The sequence below is a fragment of the Silurus aristotelis genome (genome assembly GCF_946808225.1).
Source record: "Silurus aristotelis genome assembly, chromosome: 16".
Classification (NCBI taxonomy): domain Eukaryota; kingdom Metazoa; phylum Chordata; class Actinopteri; order Siluriformes; family Siluridae; genus Silurus; species Silurus aristotelis.
In genome coordinates this window covers 24,477,620-24,495,119 of record NC_139589.1, presented here as the reverse complement: position 1 = coordinate 24,495,119, position 17,500 = coordinate 24,477,620, and the positions used below count along the sequence as shown (strand labels likewise).

Below are 17,500 nucleotides of genomic sequence, written 5' to 3'. Positions count from 1 at the left end.
GCCAATCGATGGACTAAAGCGCCCGAGCCAGGGCCATAAATAAAGTCGCTTTAGCTTTGAAACCCGAGGCTCGCTGGGAACCTTCCAGAAAACAGAAACAAGATGTCCATTCAAATAATGCACTGCGTGACGCACATGCGTTATTTATATCTTATTCAGATTATTTTGTCCGATTCCTAGTGCTTTTACGCTACAGTAACTCTGCTAATCCTCCAAATCATAAGAGGGAGTTGTTTTGTTTATAGACACTATCCATCTTAATGAGGAGGAGTTTCTTCCTTGTTACATCTCAGGGAGTTTTTTTCCTCACAAACTGTTTCGATCAGCATAAATCAGAAAGTGCTAAAAATACGTGTTTTCTTTTAGGATTATCATTAAATAAGAAACAAGAAAGGAGGCGAGTCTGTAAGGAAGATAATAGTTTGCATGTAACAAAATCGTAGTGAAGATTTACTGTGAAAATAAAGACTGTTAACAGTCCAACTAAAAGTCTTTTATTTCCTCTACTTTGTTTCTGTCGAACCTCGGAGACGAATTCACCCCGAAGAAGCAGTGTAAAAAATGCTGACCTGGCAACCTTGGCACTAGCTGGTCGAGCAGATTATAATTTTTTCCTCCGTTTGACCTTCAGTGGAAAGAAGGATGCTAAGGTAGCAAGGCAGCATTAGTGGAAAGACGCTAGTGCTGCAGATACGAAGCTTTCAAAACAGCATTCTTAGCAAAAAATAAATAAATTGTTTTATTAAAAAAAAAAAAAAAAAACATTTTGCACCCTTTTTTTCTGAAGGTGCCAATAATTGCAGACTTCATCCAGACTGTATATACTGAAAAGAAAAGCTCTTTAACCTTGGATGACCTCTGGGTGTTAGTGATAATGCTGGTGTGTGTGTGTGTGTGTGTGTGTGTGTGTGTGTGTGTGTGTGTGTGTGAGAGAGAAGCTGTGCATGATGCTGTTCAGATTCTGCACTGGGAAAGCAGACCACAACCTTATTCTGCTTCAGCCTCACTACAAACCAAGATTTAGAAGACTAGCTATAACCACACACTCATTCAGAAAATGGTCTCCTGAGGCAGAGCAGACTCTGGGAGACTGCTTCGGGAACACCGTCTGGGATGTACTGCAGGGGTCGCAAGGTAGGAACATTGAAGAGGTTGTTGACTGCACTACTGACTACATCAATTTCTGTATGGACATTGTTGTTCTAAACAGCAAGCCAAGGATCACAAGTGACATCAAGGGTCTTCTAAACTGGAAGAAGAGAGTGAGGACAGTGATCAGCAGGAGCTTAAGAGTGTGCAGAGGGAACTCAAAGTACAGCTCAGGGAGACGAAGGGTTCCCACCACTCCTGTTCTCACTCTACTCCCTGGAACCTACTGTAGCACAGAGGAAAATGTCCCTACACCCTCAATCACATCAGCCCAGGTGTGCAGAGAGTTGAGGAGGCTTCGTCCCAGCTAAGCAGCTGGCCCAGATTGAGTATCTCCACAAGTATTGAAAACCTGCACATTAGAGCTGGGAGAACCTCTACAGCACATCTATTACCTGAGCCTGAAACAGGAGAGGGTCCCTCGGCTATGAAAAAACACCCTGCATTATTCCAGTTACAAAGAAACCATGCCCTGAAGAGCTGAATGACTTCAGGCCAGTCATCCTGATGTCTCACATAATGAAGACCATGGAGCAGGTGCTGCTACACCACTTGAAGCCACAGGTCCCTCTTCAGTTTGCATACAAGGAGAAGGTGGGAGTGGAGGATGCCATTACCTACATGCTACACTGATTCCTCTCTCACCTGTACAGTGGCCAGATTTTTGTACTTCTTCAGTGATATCAAAACCATCCAGCTGCTGCTCCTCAAAGATAAACTAACAAAGATGGGAATGGGCTCACATCTGGTGGCATGGATCATGGACTACCTGACAGGCAGACCTCAGTAGGTGCAACTGGGGGACTGCAGGTCTGACACTGTGGTCAGCAGCACGGAAACGCCACGAACGACTTCGGACTTCCAATATAACCAATATAACAATATAACTGCCATTTGAGGCGACACTGCAATCATGGGTTGTATCAAGAAGGGACAGGAGGAGGAGTACAGAAAACTGATCCATGGCTTCGTTGCATGACATGCGACTCTTTAATTCCACTCGGGGGAGAACTCACGGCTGACTGACTGTCTGTCTGTCTGTCTGTCTGTCTGTCTGTCTGTCTGTCTGCCCGTCTGTCCGTCCATCCATCTATCTATCCATCCATCCATTTATCCATCTATCTATATGAATAGGGCACATTTTGTCTGAAAGCTTTTTTTTACTAGAGGTAGAAAAGCTTGAAGCCTGTAGGAGACTTGAGATCTTTCACTCCAACCTTGAAACCAAGTCTTCCTAAATCTCGCTTTGTTCCACAAACTCTGGAAAACATTTCCAGACCTCTCTCCCTTCTTCACCACAGTACTTTACTCAGCACTCTGAATTTCAACAGGTAATGTTCTCCTGCAGTACCCTCATCTATCTGACTGTTGGATAGTGAAGCGTGACTCATCACTCCAGAGTAGATGTTTCTACATCTCCAGAGTGCAGAGTCTGCTCTTTACACCACTTCAGCCCACGCTTGCCATTGTGTACGCTGATCTAACGCTCGTGTGTACAGCTGCTCGGCTGTGAAAACCCATTTTGAAGCTTTTGATGTAGGGTTCTTGTGCTGATGTTGCTTCCAGAGGTGGTTTGGAGCTCCATAGTGAGAGATGCACCAGATAAGAGAAGGCTTTCTAGGAGTGAAATTTACTTATTTACAATAATAGTATTTGCCCTGGGGCCAATCTAACATGGGGCATGGTAGGAATTTCTGTACCTAGACTTCCATTGTGTGTGTCTGTGTTTATGGAGACTGCAAGGATGCTTGAGATCTTCAACTCCATGAGCACACCATGTCTTCATGGAGCTTTCTTTAAAAGTAAAGGAGGTTTGGGATTCTTAGTTCTCATGGAAATTGTGTGTACTAATAGGCTTTATCTCCCATCCTCAAAACAACGCTTTCACTTTTCAGTTTATATCTCTTCTTCTCTTTTATCCTTTCCTTCTTTCTTTCGTTCTATATCTATCAGTCTCTCCAATACTAGAATTCTGCAGCGGTGTCGCTCTCGTTTCTGGCTTTTATCGAGCAGAACATTGTGACTTCCACCAAACTATCTGTCTCATCCGTATATTTTTTTAAACATCATGCAGACCTTTTCACTAAAGATCTTTATGAAAGCTGTGGATGAAAAGATAAATAAATGGCTATATCACCAAAAGTATTGGGGCACCTGACTTTTTCAGCCATATGTGACTCCAAACTGTTAGCAAAAAGCTTGTATCAGACATCTTTCAATGTGTGGGAAGAAAAGTTTCCCTTCAATTGAACTAGAAGACCCAAACCTGTTCCACAGTGCTCCTGTGCTCAAATCCAGCTCCATGAGGATCTGTTTTACATGTTTAAAAATGTGTGGAAGATCTCCCGCTCCAACAATGGCCTTCTCACCTCACCTACATCAATACCTGACTTTACTTTATACAAATCTCCACGGAATCTAGTGAAACATCTTCCCAGAAGACTGGAGCTTATTATGAGAGCGAATGGAGACTCTTTGTGGAATGAGATGTTTAAAAACACAAAACCGAACTGATGCTCAGATGTCCACAAACCTTTGTCTATAAAGTATTCTTGCACTGAAAGAAACCACAGTCAGTGTTTCTGCATCGATCACCATTTTGCTTTTAATGATTGATGCCATGAGTCATTAAATTAGTGCCTTAGTTCATTAAGGGAGGAAAAAATAATAAAACAGCCTTGATTACACTGCAAGGTCACCGGCTGCGGCTTGTGTTGTGAAGAGAGGAAGCGATTGTAAATCATTATGCACAATCTAAATGACCAAAAAAAAAAAAAAAGAAACGCTACTGCTGGAGGCATTTAAAGGGGCGGTTTGACATTTTTAGAGCCCTCTGCAGGCCGTGAGGTGAAGTGCAGCTGCAAATAAATATTTCTTCCACTTTATGCAAATAAACTTGAACTTGTAGTGTTGAAACGAAAGAATTATGGGTCTGATTTGAACTGCAAAGGCTGTCTAAGGTTCGTGCTTTATAACAGTACTGTATTTAATTTCCTAACCAAACGATTTGAGCATTTCTTTTTTTTCGTCTTGTTTTTATATCCCAGAAAGCGCAATAAACTTCCCAGAACCCAAATCGATAATCAGGATTAATCAGAGGATGGGTCTCTTAGGCTAATAAAAAGTGCTCATGCTTCCATAATCAGTTCGATATGTGAAAAAACAGAGGGCAGCTTGGGGGTTGGAGTGTTTGATGGCTTCGGAGTGATCGATTGATTTTCCAGTTAAACCTCAATGCTAGCTGTTTAGCCCCTGTATCATTTTTCTGCTGTCCATTTTTCCTCTTACATGATTTTCTGTCGTCCCCTTCTTCATGTTCTCGTCGCTCTTGCTTTTCATGCAAACACACTCCACCACCATTACGATCTGTCAGAAGTGATGTGAAACCCTCCACCCCACACCCCTCCCTTAGACACAACTGGATGTTCTGATCGGTTTGAGAGAATCCCTCGTTCCCTGATGAATTTATTTCTTCACACGTCAGCTCAGATGCTCCCTACGGCACCGGTTTCACACCGAATGCATGAGCAGCCGGAGAAAATGAACAGTGACTCATCGCTTCCTCTTTCTTCTTTTACATTTTTTTCCCCACACGTTACGTTACACTGATGCAGCACTGTATCTGCTGTGCCACTGCTACCATCATGGTGACGTTAAAAGCTCTCAGAGCTTCCGGAATGAGCCGCAAAACATCTACAAAACGTCAACAGAAAAATATCTGAGGAAAAATGTGATGAAATTTCACTGAAATCCGTGTGGGAAAAAAAACAACAAGCATTCTCACAAAACAGGAAATATACTGGGGAAAATTCACTGCTCATGGAGTGTTTTATTCCTCTTACACCACATCAATTTTACCAACAATTAACATTTTTGCATAAATTATGTGTAATTTATGAACTGTTTATAAAAATTTGAGTCAGTTTTTGGATGCGGTATCAGCAAATTTTCCCTTCACTTCAACTAGGAGACCCAAAAACGGGTTGGTGTGGAAGATCTCCAGCTATAGAGGGATGAATGTGAATGCTGACTGCACCCCAGACCTCCTCACCTTCTCACCTACATCACTACCTGACTTTACTAACACCATTTGAATCTCCACCAATTGAATCTCCACAAATCTCCATAAAATCTAGCAGAACATCTTCACAGAACAGTGGAGGTTATTATAACAGCAACAGGGGACTGGAATGTTTCGAAAAAAAGCACATACTAATCTTATAGTCAGGCATCGACAAATGTTAATAAGAAACTCCTCTATGATTTTGCAAAGTCTTTTCAATAGATTTTGTGTGGAATTTGGGTTAATTTATTATTAACAAGGGCATTAGTTAGAGAAGACAACAACCATGTCTTCATGGAGCTCGTTTTGTCCACATCGCTGGTCTAGAAGATGATTTTGTATTTTTACTCCTCTGATTTTATTTGACGTCTTGTATTCTTGACAAAAAAGATCCAGGAAAAGAACGAGCTGCACCACTGGGGCTTTCCAGGGGAGAACAGGCCAAATGAGAACCCATTTTAACAACATCAAATCTCACAGGAACACAGACACACAGCAGTGTCACTTCCATCATGGCTGTGAATATTCGCCTTCTTATTTTTTTTTCTTCAGCGAAAGAGCAAACTCGCACCTCCTGAGTGCCGACCATCTCCATCTGGAGCTTCACCGAGTCTCAGAGAGTCTCAAATCTTTGTGTTTGGGCCTCCAGCCGTCTCTATTTTACAAAAAGAAAAAAAATTGATTGTTCGTAGAACTTTCTATGAAGGTCAAATTAAAACGAAGGAACGATAAAGGAACGCATTCATGTGATGATCTGATGCCTTTATAACTCTATATTTCTAATAAAAAACTTCCTGAGCTTGTGTCTCTGTTCTCAGACGTACTTGTACTTACTTGAGTAAGATGATAAATCTGAGTAAATTAGTTTCCTGTTTATCCTTCAGGAGGTGTCATGAAGGTCATGCAGCACCACCAGGCATTTAACTGTCACCATGGGGCTCCAGAAGCCTCCTTATCTCATACATGAGGAAACAAAAAAGGAAAAAATATTCTTGTCACAAAAAGAAGAGTTTGATTGGAATTTAACGTTTATGAAAGGAGTCTCCAGTTTCCATTTTCTGCCATGTAATAGGTGTGTGGTGGGTGGGGAGGAGTAATTAGCATGTTGTGGGTTTCTAGAAGGCGTGTAATTGGTGTGTAATTAGTATGTTGTGGGTGTGTAGTAGGCAGGTAAATCTCTCACCTCTTTTCCTTTACATCTACACACACCTCAGGCTCTACTTGAACTCCTGCCCGAGGGAGAAACATGTCAGGGTTTGGGTAACAGCATCATCATCAGCACACACACACACACACACACACACACACACACACATACACACACACACACACACACACACACACACACACGCTACAATCAGTAACAATAAAAATCTTAATTCATTACTTCATGCTTCTCTCCCGGTTCTGTCCTGCAGCAGTGTGTGTGTGTGTGTGTGTGTGTGTGTGTGTGTGTGTGTGTGTGTGTGTGTGTGTGTGTGTGTGTGCGCTATAGGATAGGGAAGTAGACAGGCCACTGTGTGACTGGGTGCTAATTTTATCCTGCTGTACAGTATGAGGGTACACTATATCTCTCAGGAAGATTAACCACGTTCCAGAGACTTCTGCTCAAATCTGCAGCTCACAGGAGAGAGGGAGAGAGACAGTAATATGGAGGAAATATATCATATATATATATATATATATATATATATATATATATATATATATATATATATATATATATATAGAGAGAGAGAGAGAGAGAGAGAGAGAGAGAGAGAGGATGCATTTATGGCATTTGGCAGATGCACGTATCCAGGGTGACTTACAACTAAGCAGCTTGGTGCTGCTGGGATTTAAACTCATGACCTTCGGATCCAAATCCAATGCCTTAACTACTGAACTACCACATCCCTGTAAGAGAGACACAAGGGGGATAGATGGACAAAAACAAAGAGATATTTAGTGAAAGAGACAGAGATAAAACGATAATGGAACAAAACAAAACAAGTGACATAGAGAGAGAGAAAAGAAATATAAATATACAGACAGACGGATTAATGGAGACAATAACTGATAGAGAGAGAGAGAGAGAGAGAGAGAGAGAGAGAGAGAGAGAGAGAGAGAGAGAGAGAGAGAGAAGAGGACAGGTGGACAAATAAATATTTAGTAAAAGAGACAGCAAGAGAGTGAGAGAGACAGAGAGGGATAAAAAGACTTATATTGAGAGATATATATGAGGGGTGTAATGGTACTAGTATTAGTACAGGATTCTTGGGTACAGGGCTTTTGGTTCGGTTCATGTGTTCTTGATGCAATCATTTTTACATGTGGAACATAGTTTAAAACATTAATTCTTAAACTCTGTAAAGCTGCTTTGAGACAATGTCCACTGTGGAAAGCGCTATAGAAATAAACTTGACTTGACAATGAGTTTCGTATTAACAAATTAAACTGTGCAGCGCAAGTTTGTTTCATTTCCGCCTTGCACTTTCAGCGCATTTTTGTATTATTATTATTAAACATACACAACAATGGCAGGGGTATAAATAAACTCGCTCCGTAATGGAAATCTGATTTGTTTTACGCTTACATGGAAACACTGAATAATAAAGAAGCTAACGCTAGCACTGCGGATTCTCGTACAAAGGCTTGAACAAAGACTGATTATCTGTGCAGTATATGTGTATTAACGTTGCACAGCGTTACACAGCATTACACAGCGTTACTCAGCGTTACTCAGCGTTTCACAGCGTTACTCAGCGTTGCACAGCGTTATTTGGCGTTACTCGGCGTTACACGGCGTTACACAGCGTTACTCGGCGTTACTCGGCGTTACTCAGCGCTATACAGCGTTACTCAGCGTTACACAGCGTTACTCAGCGTTATACAGCGTTACTCAGCGTTACACAGCGTTACACAGCGTTACTCAGCGTTATACAGCGTTACTCAGCGTTACACAGCGTTACTCAGCGTTATACAGCGTTACTCGGCGTTACACGGCGTTACTCGGCGTTACTCGGCGTTACACGGCGTTACACAGCGTTACTCAGCGTTACTCAGCGTTACACAGCGTTACTCGGCGTTACACGGCGTTACACAGCGTTACTCAGCGTTATACAGTGTTACTCAGCGTTACACAGCGTTACTCAGCGTTACTTTATGATATTTTTTAAAGCTAAAAATGAGCACTAGTCTTCCACCTAATTACCTCATGCACTTAATAATTAGGTATTTATATTTAAATGTAAATTTGTAGAGGAAAAGAGAACGTCCTTCTTTATCCTAAAAATAGATCCTCCGTCACCTTTCGGGTCGGTCTCAGCAGGCCCGGGTTTATCAAGCGCACCAGGACTGAGAAGGGAAAATGTTTTTTCATGCTGTTTTTAAGCGATTACGGAGCTGCTTTGGGGACGTCTGAGTAACAGAATAATCACCCTGGGGGTGGGGGGTTAATTAATAGGAAATGGAAATTAATAGATTTCCGTAACGCAAAGGAGATGACGTGTGAATCAGTGCAGATGGCAGTGGAGGTGTGGAGGTGAAGAGATGGTCCCTGACTTACTGACACCAAATACTTCATTTCCATGAAGAAGCGGCTCTGATTAAAAACGGCTTCATTAGAACTGCCTCGCCGCCTCACTACTCAGACCGCTTTAATTTACCCCCCCCCCCTTTACTCTATATTTCCACTCAGGAAGATCTACAAAAGTAAAGAGTGAAGAGTTTTTACTAAATGCCGTAAGAGCTGAATTTTAAGTTTTTTACAATAAACTAGTATGACCATAGGATTGGTATGTGCTTCTTTCTAAACGCTGCTATAATAAGCTCCACTCTTCTGGGAAGATGTTCCACTAGATTTTGTGGAGATTTTTTCAGCCACAAAAGTGTAGTGTAGGCAGGTACTGATGTAGGTGTGATGTGGAGTTGCGGACGACCGATTTTACTGATAACAATAGCTCAGTTCGATCGTACTTGCAAGTAACCAATTAAAAGTAAATTTTAAATGGATAAGCCGGAAAAACTATTGGTATGGATTTTGTCAACAATCGTGATTAAATTGGCAAAACCGACGTATCGGTCAACCTCTAGTGAAGAGGCCTGGGGTGCAGTCAGCATGTCATCATGTTCAATAGGTTTGGAGCTCTAAAGCAAAAAATCTTCTACTCCAACTCATGTAAAGCAGATCTTCATGAAGCTGGCTTTGTGCACAGGAGCATTGTCATGCTGGAACAGGTTTGGGTCTCCTAGTTTAAATGAAGGGAAAGTTTCATGCACGTCCACAGACGTCTGATACAATTGTGTGTCTCTGACCTTGTGCTAACAGTTTGGGGTGTTCCAATACTTTTGGCTATAAAGTGTAGGTATATGTTAATATTCTTGATAGTGGTTGATGTCTGCAGTAAATCTTCGGCCCCCACACACGCTGTGTCATGTTTCTCAGAAACTCACTGTCCTCCTACGACCTGCTCGAAACGTGAGTTATTCAGAACCGAAAGGTCAAACGGTTGGAGAAGGAAACAAAATGCTGCTTCATTTTTTATTTTTAATGTTAATGAAGCAAAACGTGTCTCTGCAACGGCAATCTGAACATCTAATGTACAATTTATTACGCAGATTATTTTCCTCACTAGCTTGCTACATGACCATGACATTACTGTATGAGGACAAAGTCATAATATTTGATTTTATAAAAAAAAAAAGGGCATCATTTTAAGAATAATATTGTATAATATAATGTATAATATAATAAAATGAAAAAATAAATTCGTACTGTTACAACTATTATGGTTGTATATATATATATAGTTCAATGTTTTAATATTACAACACAAAGATAAAATATTTTTTTATTAAAGTTTTACATTTTCAGGGAAAATTTCTTACTAATTATCAGATGAAAATGGTGCAATATTTCAGGAATAAATTCATAATACTCACAATTTAACTATATTTGTAGAGTATATTTTGTTGTCCCAAAGCAGCTTTACACAAATAAATAAATTACAAATATAAATTTTAGCATAAACATTTTGTCACTATGAACTTTTTGTTTGAAAGTTGTTCTGGTGCCAAATGGTGAAAATGTTTTATTAGGAACATCGTGCAAGTTACATTGCTGATTTTTCTCAGGTCAACTACAACAGTAAGCTAGTGTAACACAAATACACAACACAGTTTTACCCTAAAAATTCTCTTTAAAAAAAAATAAAATAAACAATAATAAAAAAATAATATATATATATATATATATATATATATATATATATATATATATATATATATATATATATATATATATATATATATATATATATGAATTCATTGCTACCACTTTCCTCACTGGCTAAGTTTCTTTATCCCTTAAATTAATTTTATTACCTCCAACTATCACAGTGTGTGAGACCAGAGTGCAGTATAGAGCTGTGATTATAAAAACTGAGCTGAATATATTTAAGTCTGTAGCTTTATGTCAATTTGTGTAACACTAACAGGACCAAAACGATTAGATTGTGTACGTTATTCAGGAGTGATTGAGCAGCTCAGACTCTTCACCATGATGTTTATTGATTAAATGATTGTGGTTTTCTCTCTGTCTTGTCTCTCAGATTTTCCACATGACGTATGACCTGGCCAGTGCAGTGGTAAGAATCTTTAACCTGATTGGGATGATGCTGTTGCTGTGTCACTGGGACGGATGTCTGCAGTTCCTGGTTCCTCTGCTGCAGGACTTTCCTCCGGATTGCTGGGTGTCTCTAAACGGTATGGTTGTAAGTATTCGACCCTTTTTTATGTCTTTATTTGTATTAAATTGACGCTGTGTTTGCATTATGATAACAGGGAATGTGGTGTTTAGGGATGTTGTGTGTCCTGGGGGGGTCCTGGTGAAGTGGACGATGTGTGAGTGAAGAAGTGTGTGAGAAAGTGAGCACACAAGTGTGTGTAATAGAATGTGAATATGAACAACTGTGTGGATGAGTGTGTGTATGAGAACAAGTGTGTATGAACAAGTGTGTGTAAAAGTGTGTATGTTTAAAAATAATTGTGTGTATGTGTCTCCATGTGAGAATTATTGTGTGTTTTTGTGTGAACAAATGTCTAGACATGTATATCTGTGAAATTTCTGTTAGAAAATGATTTTTATAAAATAAATAAATAAATAAATAAATAAAATAATTGCATTTCAAATGTTTCTGAAATGCTGCATTTTATATATAAAATAAATCAGTATTTTACCACACGATGAAGTTTTTCCGGGCTGCCGCACACATGATGGGAAAACTATAAAGCATATCTGATATCTGATCTGATCTGACTTTTGTGGCAAATCTTTCCAGGTTTTTTCATGGTTAAAGATGTTTCAGATTTGAGAATGTGATCTGAATGTACAATTTTGTAATTTGACCTTTAATGGAACAGGAAGTGCAGCAGAGCTAGCAGATGGCTGTTCAGGATTTCTCATTACACATCACATCGGGAAGAGAAAAAATAAGACACAGTGGATGAGGATTAAAAAAGCTGAGCTCGGCTTCTTTTTAGTTTTTTTAGCGCCTTTATTCAGCTCATCATCTTCAAGGTTACGCCGGTCTGCTAGTTGGGGTGTTCACCGTATAGGAGACATGCTAAAATCGGGTTTTTTCTCTCTCTCTCTCTCTCTCTCTCTCTCTCTCTCTCTCTCTCTCTCTCTCTCTCTCTCTCTCTCTATCTCTCTGTCTTTCTATCTTTCTCTGCAAAAAGCATTTTAGACACCAGGGCCTCATTTCAAGCATCATAGCGCTAAGCTTATGCTAAGATGGCAGCAGTAAAAATCCCTAAACGCTAAAATGAAAATGATCTTCTTCTGAATTCCGCATTCAGCTGATGTATATTTCTACCTCAACACACCGTTTACTCACCGGATCAATCACTTCTACTGAATTTGCAAATCTGCAAACATGGATTTAACCAAAACGGTTTATTATTCGTAGATCTTCTCTGATCTCGTTTAATGAGATTTTTTGAAAAGTTTTATAGAATAAGTAAAATGAGCTCAATTTAAGCTGAAGTTTGTCATTCTTCAAACAAAGATCTCTGAAAAAAAGCTCTTACTTTTTATTTTAAGGTAAAATTGGATTTCCAGCTTGAGGTTTTGCTAACTCTCTGTAGAAGGGCTACTAGCTAAAAGTAGACGAATCTCAAGTTTTTAGAATAATGATTATCTGTATGCAAAACGATTTCTAGCTAGCTTTAGTTCAGTTGCTAATTAGATGGAGCAGGATTTTTGTGTACATGTAGAGGGATTATTGTGTACATTTAAATGGATGGATAGCTTCTTGCTAGCTACACATAGAGGAATGGCTAATGAGATCTTCATGTTTTTAATGTCTTGGTGACTATTAAGCAGTCCATGACTAGTATTAATTCAGAGTCATATTTACTGCTAGTGTATTCCAGTCCACTGTCATTACAAAAGCGTGCTGCACAGAGAGCGCTGTATTAGATTTATTCATCATTTATTCGTTATATACTTTTACTATATATACTATATATATATACTATACTATATATACACTATACCACAGCTTTTTAATTTTTATATTTTTATAATAAAGTTCAGTACTATTTAACATGGAGTGTTTGTTTTTTATCCAGTATCTATTTTAAAAACTAACTATTTGATTCGTGGTAGAGCTCCTACTAACAAATCACAAAAAGCTGGACAGGCCACACCCACAACAAAGTTAAACCTCAAGCCGTTAATTAAAAGCTGTACAAACCTTTAGCTAAAATGATTCCAGAGTTTCGTCTGACCAGCAGGATCTCATATCTCGTCTCATATCACAAATATATCAGAGATTCCTGGTGCTTTTTGCTCTGGTTTTGCCACTTATGTGCATTACGGGGAAACGTGAACTCCTGTTTCTCCCCTGTGCCTCGCTAACCCCCTGATGACCCATTATAGACCTCACACCATCTCACACCAGCATGCTGTGGATTATCCCTCAGCAAGACCGCAAACCCCCCACCTGGTCCTGCAGAATAAGCCCCAGAGCTCGGCTCGTTCCGCTACTTATTCATCTGTATCGATTTGATTTTTTTCAGGGCAAAACATCTAAGCACGCAGGGCTGCTATTGATCCGGCCCGAGAGGAAAACACTTCACCAGCTACCTGTAAAGACAAATGAGTAATGGGGACGAGAGCGCAGATTATTTTCGTCGATGTTGGTTCGTTGTTTTTTGCCGCCTTGTTTGTCAGGATTTAGTTTTTTAGATTGTGCTATTTGCTTAAACACATCCTAAGAGGATTTGCAGTGAAAGAGCAGATTCTGCTCTACTGGTTAGAAAGGAAGGTGATGGAGATGGTGGAGATGGTGCTGGAGCTGGTTGCTTTTATATAAAGCATTTTTTCCAAACATTTAAATATCTGTAAAAAGGTACCATTGTTTCATTTCGTTTAAACGATATGCTTCAAAATGTGTTTTGAAAAACACTACAATCGAATGTGAACTCACGTTTCCAAAATCATCCTCAAACACTTCCTCGTCAGACCTGATGGACGAAACACAAACACTGCATTAGACTGATGATTTTTTTCTTCTCCAACACCCCCCTACTCATCTGCTGTACACACTTAACAAACTGTAGTGGTCGACTGATATTTCTGCGTTTCATATCATGGTTCAGGTTCCTCCTCGTTGGTGCAATTCCCACTAATGAAGCACAGAACTCTTTCTTCTGTTCCATTAAATGCTGTATTGCACAAATACAGCATACGGTGTTGAAGTATTCAGAATTTTAGACAGCTGCTTTTGCCTTATTTTTGGCCTGTCAGACATCACACCATCCCATGCTCTTTTCCAAAAAAATCACATGGAAACTGGTTTTTTGTTCATGATAAGCCTTAGAGAAAAAGAAATAGGAAAAGCATATTAGCTGGTTGAAGGTTTCATAAACTGCTCTGTAGTCCAAAAACCCTGTCAAATATAACCTACTGTAGTAAGTTATGGTCTACTCCCAAGGCTCTACTTCAGATCCTATCCCAGGAACTCTGTGTGTAGAGTAATATTGGTAATATTGGCTCCTAGCGGTAATATCGCATCATCAGAAATGGAAGTAAACCAGAGAACATTGAACCAAGGAACCCGGAGCTATGAATCTGTCACAAAGTCGAGAGTTCTCTAACTTCCTTGGCAATAAAATCTCGAAATGACATAAGACCAAGTGATACCTTGTGTCACTGAACCTGGGCACTAACAGCACGCTTGCACTCACATTCAGGTTTCCAACCACAGGAACCTCCTTGAAAAATAGCTGAGAAGCAAATACTCATTACTGCAAAATAGTAATGGGGTGTGACACCATGGACCTGCATGAGCAGGGAACAAAGTCTCAATGGACGACTGGACAATCGGCTTGTCAGATCACACAGTGTTTATCCAGCAGATCTGTCTTCTGTTTTATTTATTCATCTTCAGTAAGCACTTGGTTAAGGTAGGGGTGTAGATCCAGAGCCGGTCCTGGTAATGCTGGGAACAAGGTGGGAATACTGTACATCTTCAGCTTTGATCCAAAGCAATTGTGCAGTGAAGCTGTTCATGCTACAACAAGCTGACATTAACTTTCACATGGGTGTGTAAAAATGCGAAATTCCTCAGGATCGTGTCGGGGAGCCTGAAATCTGCTAATCTTTCATAAAGGTTACATTTCCATCTATGGCATTTGGCAGACGGTTTTATCCTTTTATCCTTTATAAACTTATGGTTATCTCGTTTAAGCTCAGCATTGGCAGCGTAGCTGCGCTTGGATTTAACCTACCTACTTCTGATCCGAAGTTCAACATCTTAACTTGACAAATTTGACGTTTATTTACAATAAAGCAATTTCAGACAACATATAAACAGCTATTGTAGAAAAACCTTTGTTACAAGTAGAATAATTTAGATTTTCTTTGCATATCCCAGCTTAGGATGGTGCTGGAGTTACGATATAATGGAGCAGAACTTACATCCTTCTGATCACACATGTAGAGACTTACCCACTGATCCACCACTGATAACAGTTCAAGATTAGCATGATGTACAGATGCATGTGCAGCTGTAATCCAGAACTTAATTCACTGATGTAAATAGTTGTGATTTGTTGTGAAGTCTCTAAACCCAATATTCCCACATGACTATTGAGAAAGCATCTCAATTCACCACCTGTTACGTAATCCATCACGATTAACCTGAATCAAGTTCGTAATTAAGTAATTAAGTGAATTAAGTCAGTAAAGGAAAGTCAGAAAAGCACACGTTTATCTCCAGGTGTAACCAAGTTAAACTTGAGGCTTCCAGCAGCTCTGCACAGAGAGAGAGAGAGAGAGAGAGAGAGAGAGAGAGAGAGAGAGAGAGAGAGAGAGAGAATGCCAGTATACACTGATCTGAATGTAGGTTGTGCTGGTTCCGCAACAGGGAAACCCAAACTCCGATACCAGGGGTCCCCAAACTTTTTTTCTGAGAGGGCCACGTTCTTTTCTTTAATGGGGATGGTCTGTCTGTAACAGAACAAGAGATATATCAATTTCAAGAGATATATCACCTAGTAAAAGAACATTATTACTATCATAATAGCGTTTTTCCATATTAATGCATATGCATGTGGTTAGTGGGTGAATCTAACACATAATTAGGCTACGTTAATAACTAGAGGTTGACCGATAATGGATTTTACAGATACAAATATATTCATTTATAAATATAGTTAAATAATTAATGAATTATAAATAATACAAATAATATAGCGCTCTCCGTGCAGCGCACCGTCTCACTTGTAAAAACAAACAGCATTTGGTGCCAGTGATTCGCTTCTAGAGGCCGCTCTCGTATTGACAGCGAACCGGAAGCTGGAAAAACTATCGGCATGGATTTTTGTTGATAGCTATTTTCCAAGTCACCAGATCTCCTCTTAGCTTTAGTCATCATGCCAACGGGATCCCACCACATATGGAGTTGTCCTTTTATAGGATCCGTGTCTTACCTACTGAGGCTAACATCAAGAGATTGTAAATGTGTCAGAGATGTGTCAGGGCTGGCTCGAGATGTTTTATGGTCTTCATGGATGTCAGAGGCGAGGTGATGAATTATTGAGGGATGTGAGAAGTTGCTGGTGATGCTGGCACTGGGGAACGTAGAGCAGCAGCAAATGTCTTTATTCCTGAAATATATCAATAAATATACATTTTAATCTAATAATTATTTAAATATTAATCTATTAGTTGGATTATTTTTATATATTATAAAATCTATTATATAATTTATATACTTATATTGGGAGAATTGGGAGCTTTGGGTTACTGATCAAAAAGTCAAGGGTTTAAGCCCCAGTATCACCAAGCTGCTACTTATGTGGCCCTTGAGCGAGGCCCTTAACCCCCTGTGCTCCAGTGGTGCTGTATCAGGGTTGACCTTGTGCTCTGACCACAACGTACTAACATTGCTGGGATATGAGAAGTTCAGCATATCATGATCTGATCTGCGTCATTCCAGCCACGCAATTTCCAGAATAATGGCAAAATAACTATCCAGTGGTTTTCTCCCCAATTTAAAAAGAAGCTGATGCAGAATGCAATTTACGTGTCAGGTTACATTGAATTCACGTGATTCGACTCTTTGGAATGCTTTAAAACTTCTGAAATCAGTGAACTCCACTTTTATTTTTGGAGATCGTCTTTGCTGTGAAGAAAATTGAAAATTAATCATTAAAAAAAAAAAATGACATCATGATCAGATGTTCTGTAGTTGTTATGTTCTCCTCACAGTTGAAAAAAGCTACAGGGAATTCGTTGTAATCACGGCAGGTGTAAACGCTGCTCGCTTTAGATATTCACACTTTGAGCTCTTGTGGTTTTCCTGTTTGGATGCCGAAAACAGGCTACTGCCACCCTGCTGGCATGGGAGAGTTCTGTTCACTTATGCACGCGCAGAACGTACACTCGTGGTTTGGTGTGTCAGATGCACCTGCCTAATAATCGGCCTAATTATCAGCACCAAAAAACATCTCTGGCTTCTAATATTAACATTATATAAGAGTGGAATGAAAGTCTATAATTATATGTACATCAGCTTGTTAATCGGAATCGAAATATTACTCACATGGAAAAAAAAACACTCACCGTCATGTCATGAGGTTGGCAGCGCAGTGTAACGTGAAGCTCCGTTTTTCTTTGCTGGATCGTATACCTCTATTTCCACTTCCTTAACAAGCATTACGCAACACCGCCGTTCCTTGACTGGCACTCGGCCCCTGGATTGGCACAAACACAAGTCCTCGATTTTGTCAGTTGGT

The 17,500-nt window shown here is 39.7% G+C and overlaps 1 protein-coding gene and 1 long non-coding RNA gene across 2 annotated transcripts in view; one reads left to right on the top strand and one right to left on the bottom strand.

The window, feature by feature from the left end:
• hcn1 (hyperpolarization activated cyclic nucleotide-gated potassium channel 1) overlaps positions 1-17,500 on the top strand; it is a 77,396-nt gene that overhangs the window by 28,909 nt on the left and 30,987 nt on the right. The window contains exon 3 of the mRNA XM_083565409.1: positions 10,804-10,965. Within this exon, the coding sequence (XP_083421535.1) occupies positions 10,804-10,965 (162 nt within the window). The remainder of the gene's footprint in view (positions 1-10,803; positions 10,966-17,500) is intronic.
• Positions 15,451-17,473, bottom strand: LOC310738520. The gene is made up of 3 exons (XR_014537104.1): positions 17,328-17,473; positions 15,984-16,369; positions 15,451-15,710 (listed from the first exon to the last, which is right to left on the bottom strand). It is a non-coding gene; the product is annotated as an uncharacterized lncRNA (long non-coding RNA).